The 10371-nt window shown below is 39.9% G+C and overlaps 1 protein-coding gene across 2 annotated transcripts in view; it reads left to right on the top strand.

Moving 5' to 3' along the window:
* The window catches only part of SART3 (spliceosome associated factor 3, U4/U6 recycling protein), a 67301-nt gene that overhangs the window by 33023 nt on the left and 23907 nt on the right, over positions 1-10371 (top strand). For both annotated transcript variants that reach the window (XM_089691215.1, XM_089691217.1), the window contains exons 9-11: positions 2893-3000; positions 6761-6838; positions 8145-8203. In XM_089691215.1, the coding sequence (XP_089547341.1) occupies positions 2893-3000; positions 6761-6838; positions 8145-8203 (245 nt within the window). The remainder of the gene's footprint in view (positions 1-2892; positions 3001-6760; positions 6839-8144; positions 8204-10371) is intronic.

Genomic DNA, 10371 nt, shown 5'->3' on the forward strand with positions numbered 1-10371 from the left:
GGGGGCTGTGATGTAAAGGGGAAACTGTAGTGTAAGGGGGTGGGGCTGTGATCTGAAGAACCCGAGCACAAACATGAGACTCTGACCTCTGCTGGATGAAAGTTTTAATGACCGGACGTCCATGAATTTTAATTCAGTATGCCTGATCTACAGGCTTGTAAAATAGCAATGACAACATTTTTTTATTCAACTCATTGTAGTGCAAGTAGGCACTTGCTACATGAGTATAGCTCTGAATTCAGGATCAGTGCAGCATTGTTGCTACACCATTCTTTGATTGGATGAGGTGGAGATCGTGATGTCAGCACCCTCCATCTCACCATGTCCAATCAGAGAGCATCATGTAATCTTTGAACAGAAAATACAAGCTGTTCTGTGATTGGTAACAGTGCTGAATATGCGGCCCCCTGTGGTCTATGTGCAGTGGGGCAGCCTCGGTGTAGGACTGAGAAAATCGTGGCAATTACTGTGGTAGCACCAACTACTATAGTGATTGTCAGCTTCCACAGGAATGAGATATGCATACTTACTTTGCTTCAATATAAGTATGCATGTAAGATCATACATGGAGTTCAGCTGGTATCACTCAAGGGTTTTAAAGTCCATCTCCAGGGAAAGGAAAAATGCTCTCTTACAGTGAGGCTGCTCAGCACTGCAAGGGTTAAATGTTCGTTTAGGTATAGGGGCCACAGAATTCACTTCTACTTACCTGATGCTCTGCTCCCCCAGCAGACCACTTCCTCCTCTTCTCCCTCTATGCTGTGGCAGTGGTCTGTCCAATGACATGCTCATGGCAAGTACAGCGTTTTTGGCTCTGCATTGGACTTCTTGATGTCAGAGGACCTGCAACCCCTGGAGTATTTGGGGGGGGGGGGGGCTAAGGGACCTGTCTTGCAACCTGGACGGAGCCTGCGAGGATTAATTATATGCTTCTTGCTTTTTGTGATACCCTAGACATAAACAGGCATTTAACTTTGCAGTGTTAGGCAGCCCCATTGCAAGGGAGCATTTTTTATTCTTTTCTTGGAATTCAGCTTTGGGTTCTGGGCCACTTAGGTTTTTTTTTTCTTTAAGGTCCTGTCCTTAACTTGAAACCTATACTGAGAAAAATATGGGAGAAGCAGATGCTCACTTTCTTTGAAATGTGCTAGTTGCCTCATTTTCTATGGTCTGAATACTTTAAAACAGAAAATCAGTCGTACTTTTACCTGTGCTGAAATTGCTTACTTTGATTTCACTGTACACTATGAGCTTCTCCTTGTATACATTAGAAGCTGCAGCAAATCAGATAGAACCCACCTAATTTCCTGACTGTTGGACCTCCAGTATCTAGCCCTTTCCTCCTCTGCCTTGCTTTCTCCTGCCTGCCGCTTTCATTTATTGTTTTTCTTTGGATTTCAATTCTTCCAATCATGGCTCAGCATCACATTCAAGTGTTACCTAGGGAAGGTTTCATGTAAATGTGGCTGTCTCTCTATGAATTCCCACTCCTACAGACTGGCATCCACCTATCAAAATTTTCTTAAGAGAATTCCATCATTAGGGTTATTGAGAGGTGTACTGAGGCAGGGTGCTCTGATATTTTCAGAAATCCCCGTATAGAACCCTGCCGGCCCCTCCCTCCAGCCATGATCTGCCTGTATTTCATAAAGAATCACAGAAATCCAATGATGACCTCACAGGTTCTAAAATGAAGTCCGATTTTGGTTAAAAATGTAATTAGCATGTCGGTTAAAGGGGTAAGGAGGAAACCTAAGAAGCCTTTAACTTACTAGCCTGAAAGAAATATAACTTTTGCAGTTAGTTAGAATTTTTGATCTGATTGGTTATTTCAGGTCAGCAACATAGAACACATTGAAGCTTTTGTATAAGTTAAAGTGATACTAAACTCACACTCTTTAATGTACATTGTCTTTTCTATTTCTGTATATGGATGATGGCACTGTAATTATTTTAACCAGAAAAAAAAATCGCTTTTTCCTAATTGATATACAGCTGTCACATGACCCAGATTTTTTCCGGCCTGTCTGCAGGGAAACATAAGCAGGAGTTTCTAGTCCTCTGCTGCTTGTCACATGTTCAAACTAAAAAAAAACTGCCTTAGGAATACAGATTAAAAAAAATATTAATAAACACTTTTTCAAATAGTCATTCAAATATATATTGGAAATCAAATCTTTATTATTTTTTGCCAATAACATGGCGTGAGCGGATTTTTACCAGTCACAGGCTGTGTCATGCCCCTCCAGCCTGTGTCTTAGAATAACAGGTGAAGCCTCCATTAATCTACATGTAATATTCTACCACCTTTGTGTTTAGCTGGTTAGTGGGCATGGAGGAGGAGGGATGGAGTGGGCTGTCATTTACCACTGTGTATACTCCCACATGTGTGACTGTAGTCACCTGGGATGCTTAAATGTGATCAAGGAGGAAATGCTCAGCACAGAAACTGAAAATTGAAAACTGAGCATGTGCAGTAGCTGCCAGCACTGCTCTCCAGAATCCTCAGCTGCATTGAGGGCATGGACAGGATGGGGAGATAACGAACAGCAGGATCAACCAGAAAACAAATCCCATAGTGACTGAGTAAGAACCGCATGTAATACAGCATTAATTGATAGGTTTTTATGATGTGGGTTTAGTGACACTTTAAGGGCTTGCTTTTCACTTGCTTTGCTCTCCAAAGAGAGGTTTGCTTTCGGATTGCTTTTCAGAGAGCATTTGACAGGCAATGAGGAGGTGTTTTCTTGCCTCCTCACTGCCTGTTTTAACCCCCTAAATCCAGACCATTTTGAATTTTCAGGAGAGGTCAGACTGGATGTTTTTCCCTTAAATTGAATCCTTCATGACTTGGAATAACTGCATCTAAAGTAGCTTCCATTTTTTCTTCAGAAACGTTTGAAAAGGCTCTTAATGCGGGCTTCATCCAGGCCACAGATTATGTGGAGATTTGGCAGTCATACCTGGATTATCTCCGAAGAAGAGTAGACTTCACAAAAGGTAACTGCTGGATCTGTCCACAACTCCTGCTGGGATAACCTGTATTATCTCTCTGACTGTTACAGTATTAAATACTTATTTTCATCAATGGTTGCTGTATGGGGAACTGAGGTATACAAGGACAGAAATGTGGGGACTGCCATTGCTAATTTGTTTTTAAAGATGCAGGCCCCAAACTGTTCTTGTCATCGCAGAATGCCTGTATAATAAATCCCTATCCCTGATCACTATGCATGAATGATATGTTTAATGTACTTTATTGGTGAGATTAGAGGGTCAACACAAAGCTAAGTTCATAGGTTGCAACATTCTGCAATGTAAACTGGTAAATACATACTATGAACTCCTTACCCTTTTAGCTATATCACAGAAAGGTAAATAAAAATAAGAAATGCTTCCATCCACATCCACCAATTTTATTTATAATTTTAACAAATTAAATTTAAAATGTTAGATAGGACTTATCTTTTCTATGTCACCGTGTCGATTCTCTCAGATTATCTCTATAGTGCCACATTGTAAGGTGCATACTTGCAAGTTTTAACATAATTATGTTTGAGTGTATTCTGGGAAGTAGGAGGCCTTGGCTTCTTCTATTTTTAGAGTTTGGGCATGCTGTATCCCATGCCTGTATTTATTGGGGTGCCTCTGTATTAATCACTGACACACTCCATGGGAGCTGGGAATATGTTAGCGGGCCAAAGTTGAGGCCCCACATTCTAAATAAGACTGGATTTTGGGAGTGCCAAGGCCACACACCAGAAGAGCTGCAGAGAATCAAAGGTACATATAGGCACTTCACGTGATTTCTGTAGGGTTCCTGTTGGCATGCCAAATCAAAGTATAACCTATGCTAATAAAAAGATAGAGATTTTATTGATGCCTTATTAAAATTCTAGTTCCCTGATTGTCATATTGGTTCCTATCATTTGATTTACTAAAGAAGCATGCATATAAGGAGGTCTGACTGCGTTTAGAGGATGAGCCTGACTGCCAGGCAGCCAACATTTTCTGGAGGAGGCCAGCAATGGCTGTCTTCATACCCCTTTTTTTTTTTTTTTTTTTTTTTTTTTTTTTTTTTATAGAATTAGTTTAAATTTGTATAGACACAGACTTGGTCATGTACAACCTGTGGGGGAATATAATATGTTGCAGGCTTTCATATTTGTTGCTTGTGGAGGTGATTACCTGGCTGTTGTGCAAACCCTTTTATATGCAGATGAATTTGTGTGACTTTTCTTAGTAGTTTACTTTTTCTCCAAGACGGTGACATTCCTGAAGCCAGTGGGTCAACATCACAGCCGGGTGACTAACCAGTTTTAGCCTGTCAAGACAGTATTAACAGCAGGGAACATGATGTAGTGCTGCAAAATTGGATCGACCTATCTGAGAGGATTGCATTTCTGAGAAGGGCTATACATAGGCGTTTTTTCCATTGTTGTTTGAAAGAAAATATATACATTTTTTTTACTCAAAATCATAGTTGGTGGCACATTTAAATGCATAGACTTTTGTTAGTATGCTAGAAGAGTGTGTCCACTCGTTAAACAGCTAATTAAGAATATTGTTCATTTTAGGTTGCACCTTAAGAGCCAGTTCACACCACATGCAGTCTAGTGATTTTTTTTTTTCTTTCTCTCCATCAAAAACGCAATGATGGTAGGTTACATGGTTTCCAATGGCATATTTTACACCAGTACATTCCAGTTTCAGAAAAAAAATTAACATGCTGCATTTTTTCTACACTGAACTGTACTGGAAAGCAGTAAAGCGCATCAAAAATGCACCAGAACACACATGTACTTATTTAAGTTGAAGAAAAAGGGGGAAAAAATGAACCGGAACACGTCAAAAACACATACAGAAATGAATCCAGAGGCTGTTGTAAGCTGTTTATTGCTCACTTTCTTGTGTCAAAACTTTCTAGGTAGCACGTGTAAATTGCTGTGTAAAAATTCTCTTTATTGACCTTAACCAAAATAAATAACAATAATTGTTCCAGCGAATCAGAAATTGAAGAATGATGTAATTGTATTCAGTGTAAAAATCATCCTTATATTCAAATGATTTCCAGTTTGCATTTTCACAGGTGATGCCTAGGGATTAGTGTGAAAATACTATCTGTGCAGCCTGTATTGTAAATTAATAAAAATTAAAAAGATAAAAATGTGTGTGTAGCTAGCCAGCCACTAAAGTGATTCGCACTCCTATGAAAACAAAACTGCTGCACTGTCCCAGAAAAACTGTGTATATCATGCATAAAGCATATGCATTCTAGCAAGCTTCAAATATGCAAATATATGTACACTTCTCATCAAAATATAAATTTTTAAATAAAAATGTCCCAAAAGATAATCACATTGAAAAATTCTTATGCACAACTTGTGCAAATTGATCATTAATCAATTTAATAAAGTGCAGTCCTATAATCCAAACCGTGTCCTAAAACAAAAAAAGTACCACTCTTCACACAATACTGAATGTGCTCTGCATCCCAAAGGAAAAGATGCCTCCTCAACCACGTGTCAACCCCACCACTCATACTTAATGAGGACTTAAGTTACTGGAGGTCTAGCAGCGCTTTGTGGTGTTACATTTTTCTTTAGGGTTTAGGCATACTGTCTGTGTAAACATTAAAGGATTCAGAAACATGGGGTGCATCAGTATAACATTACAATTCTCAACCATCTTTGATTAGTTGTTTACAGTGGCCCAAATTAGGCTTAGCACATATAGATGTTTGTGCACACCCTAAGGTTTCATGTACACGAGCCTATTCTGACCGCCAGCCGCTGGGAAACGCAAATTGCGGCAAAAACACGGCACCATGGTTGCTGCGTTTTGTGTTTACCTGTGGTCAGCGGTCAAAACGTTCCTTTCCTGAATGCAATACCTTTGCTTTCAGGAGAGGGAGGCTTAACCTCACTTAAACAAGGCAGCTCTTAAACTCTGCTAAATTTTATATATATATATATATATATATATATCAATAGTCCCCTATGTGATAGCATATGAGTGACAGGTCCTCTTTGTAGGGGGGAGAGGGTGGGGGGCAGTGTGTGCAAGGAGGGGGCAGGAGAGGAGCAGTGTCTACAGTGAGGGAGCAGTGTATACAGAGAGGCTCCCTCACTGGCTGTCCATATGTGTCGGTGCTGGTTTTTAAATGCAATTTCCAGCTTTTTTTTTTTTTTTTTCTTTGCTATAGCTCACAGAATTGGCTGTCACTTTCCCCAGAGCTAAATAAAACTTTTCTTTTATCTCTGGAAAGAAACTAAAAGGAAACAGAGAAACTAAAAAGAATCTTTGTTTCTTTTAGCTGGTTAGAAAGTGACAGCTGATTCTCTGAGCTATAGTGAAGAAAAAAAAAAGCCGGTAATTACATTTACATACTGACATAGTGACAGCCAGTCGCTGTATACACTGCTCCTCTCATGCCTTTCTCAGACCGTGTTGGCGAACAGCAGTAATTATAGATGGCTGTATGAATGTGGTTCAGCTGTAGAGTTACATTGCTGCTCTCCATAATGGAATAGCTGCTTGTTTGTTTGACAGGTCTTTCACTTACTAGGAGTGCCGTCACTCAGCAGTTGGTGGTTTCACAAATTTGGCACAATAGTAATCTCATCAATAATTTTTCTTAATGAGAGCCTCACTTTATCAAGGATTAAATGCATTACAAACTAGCATTTTCTTTTTTTCATGTATCAGGCTGCATTATCGTGTGTAATAGTAGTTACAGGCTTCTTATAACTTTTTTCAGATTCCAGTAAAGAGCTTGAAGAACTTAGAGCTGCATTTGCTCGTGCACTGGACTACCTGAAGCAAGAAGTTGAGGAAAGTAAGTACTTTCTGTTTTGATAGATTTTTGTATTTGACCAGAAACCGAGACGGAAATTCAGGTTTGGCCAGGTGGCCTGATCTGTACAATTTTTTTACCAGCTTTACTTTTTTGCTCTTGTCCAACTGACGTCTACTTGCATGTATGTACTAATTTTGAGTTTTGGATTGATGAAGCACTTGCTAGTATGTTGAAGTTAAAAAAAAAAAAAAGTTTTGCTCTGCACCTATCCTCTCTAAGCAAACCAACATTTCAGTGTCTGAAACACAAAGCAAAAAAATTGAGTGAAAGTGCTAAAATACACCCTATACCTATTCGTACAAAATAGTATTTACATAATATAAATACTAGTGCAAGAAAATCACGTATCCCACAATGAAGTGCAAATACTAATTATAAAATGCTAATAGATAATACTTCACATTTCATATAAACAGTGCAATATTAAATGCAAAATAGTGCTTGCAAGACAGATTCACAAACTGATCTCTACTTCTTTACACAATGTGCAAAGGTGATTCACTCCAGGCACCGCTATGCTAGAGCATTTTACAAAGTGAAACCATTGGTGAAGATCATTCACTTTCTTCTTTAGTGGACATTCTCTCACTTTCAGCAAATAATGAGGCCTAATAACCCTTGCCCCCCTCAGGAGTTAACTTGTAGCCAGGAACTCATACTTGCTGGGCCAGAATTTCAGATAAAATAGGAGCTCAGAAAAGTAGCAGGGATGGCATAGTGCCTTCCATAAAATCACAATTTTTGTAGAAAAGTAACATCAAAATACTCCAATGTACAAGTGCACACAGAATAAACTTCTATGCAATGGCTTTGGATGCTGAGTTAGGACACCACTGTGTAGAAGTTTCAAATGCATGTCCAAGTTCATTGCCAACCTGATGAAGCCCTACAGTGCACCTTTCATTTGTTTTTATGCAGAATGTGTAAGTACTACATATTGTCACTTTATGATTAGTATTTTCACATATTTACTTTATTGCGGCATATGTGTTTATGTTTTTTTCACTAGTATGTATGCGTATACCTATAGTATATACTGTTTTGCACTAGTAGGTAAAGGGTGTGTTTTAGTGCTGCACTCTATTTGATTGACCTGATACTATTTTGTCACTTAGTGAAAATGGTGTGTCTTATTATGTTCTTGTAATGTTACATTTTCAAGCAATGTATAGTAGTAGTAATGGGGTTTTCCGTTATTACATATGATAGATATCTGAATTAACAGTCAGTAAATGTAATTTTTAGCATGTGTGAATTTTTAACATTCTAAACTTTCTCTCTTCAGGATTTGGTGAAAGTGGAGATCCAACTTGCAGCATAATGCAAAACTGGGCCAGGGTAGAGGTAAGCATGTATGTAATTTTGTTATTCAATGCTTTTTATTTCTCCATTTTTCTTTTCCTTGTCCATTGAAGGAAACAGGAATTCCTAAACGTTTGGGTAATACCGTCGCTTACAGGAGGAATAAAGAACTGTAGGATAAGCCTAGGATAACACCTTCTACTACCAATGTGCTTTTTTTTTTTGTTTTGTTTTTTTTTATAGCTCTGCTGTGTTAAAAAACTGTCTTTTTTTTTTTTTCTTTTCTTTTTTTTCCTAACTTTAAGACTCTTCTCTACATCCCTTTTCGGTTGTAGATGTCGGGAGTGGTCAACCTCGCCTGGCTTTTGTTACCACGTCTGGATCCCGCTGGACTGGGCATTGTGGGGATATTACCTGGAAGTTACATTTATGCACTGGGTTCTGCGTGTGGCACTTTCCAAATTTCATTATATTAAGTCCGCTATGGAGCACTATCCAGGTCCAGAGCCACTGGCATTGCTTCAGCACTTGCCTTGTCTCTGAACACTCCAAAATCTTTCTCTTTACACCTGCTTTCCCAACTATTTCTCTCTGTGGAAATTGGAAGCATCCTGATAAGTCAGTGGTTCCCAAACTCTATCCTCAAGTATACCCAACAAGCAACATTTTAATGCATTCTTTATTCATTTCAAATCTCAAATATTGGGTACATTAAATTGTTCACACCACGGTGCAATTAACATCTGTTGCTTTGAGCAGGGCAGTTTCCTTACATGGATCAGACAACTAGTATGTGAGAAGACTGGTTAACAAAACCATAGGGGTAAATAAGTTCACCTTTAGGTTGTCCCTGGCTTGGTAGCTCAGGAATCCGGCTCTGGAGTTGGAAGTCTTGCCTTCCTGCCTTTTGTAGGATCCTCACCATCAATGGGGAAGGAGTCCTGGGCACCCTGTGAGTGCAGGGTATTTGGTTGTCATCAAGAGTCTTGTCTCCTGATCACAATTCTGGAACTTCTGGCGATTTGGCTGTCTGCCGCATTGGACCACCCTACTTGGAGGGTCATCTGATCCAGGTTCAGTTGAGCAAGTTGTGACGGTGGCATACATCAATTATTAAGTAAGAACCAGAAGTCTTGTAACAGTAAGAGAGGTATATTCGATCCTGTCCTAGGCCAGCATAGACAATTGGCAGGCAGATTTCCACAGCCAGCAGCACCTGGACCAAGGAGAGCAGGGGCATCTCAAGGATTTTGATTCCTACAGTGTTAGAAAAAGCTAGAAACTTAGTCTCCTGCAAGGTCTGTCATATGGCATGGAAGGCATACTTCACTTTGTGAGTCTTGGGCTTCCTCCCCAGGAGTGTATGGTTTTGCATTTGGAGAAGGTGGTGTTGAGATTCAGGACATGCGTTAGGTAGTTTCTGCCTTTCATCTCAACCAGGTCTTTCTTTGATTCCTCTGTGAGCTGCTCCAGTTCACCAAAAGAAAGTTTCCCTCCTTTTGTCTGGTGGTTTGCTCTGTGAGACTCTTTCAGCCACTGCTTTTAGACTGATTTCCTTTTAGTCATATGGATGTACCCCAAAAGGATTTACCAGCTTTTTGTTCCATCGTTTCTAGATAGTTCAGACCAGGGGTAGGCAACCTGCTGCTCTCCAGCTGTTGCAGGACTACAAGTTCCATCATGCCTCTGCAAGTCAGCTGTAACTGTCAGATTTGTAATGTTGCAATGCCTCATGGGAAATGTAGTTCCACAACAGCGAGAGAGACGCAGGTTGCCTACCCTGGGTTCAGACAGACCATCAGTTAAGCCTATTGTCTCAGGAATCGGGTTTAACCCTTTCTTGTTAAAGCACTCTACTTTATCTGTAAGTGCTTCTCAGCATCAGACAGTTGTTTTTCAGATTTGCAAGGCTAGTCTACCAGGTGGAGGTTTTTGCCTCATCTGATGCCAGCTTTGGGCATAAGGTATTTCAGACAGACCTGGGAACTGCCTGCAGCTCATAGAGCTGTTTTTTTTTCTTTGGCCTGTTTGTGTTTGTCTGCTGAGTTGCCCACCATTGGACTGCTTTTGGACATCCCAAAAGCTCAAGACTTTTCCCACTCTGTTTGACTCTCAGTTTTGCTTTGCTATAAAACTGAGGCATGCTGGTAGTAGGAGGGGTTATCCTGAGCCGACCTACAGGTGTGTGTTTTTTTTTTTTGGCTGAGGAA

This window comes from Staurois parvus, unplaced genomic scaffold (genome assembly GCF_062004578.1).
Source record: "Staurois parvus isolate SC_StPar_1 unplaced genomic scaffold, SC_StPar_1.0 ptg000556l, whole genome shotgun sequence".
NCBI lineage: Eukaryota > Metazoa > Chordata > Amphibia > Anura > Ranidae > Staurois > Staurois parvus.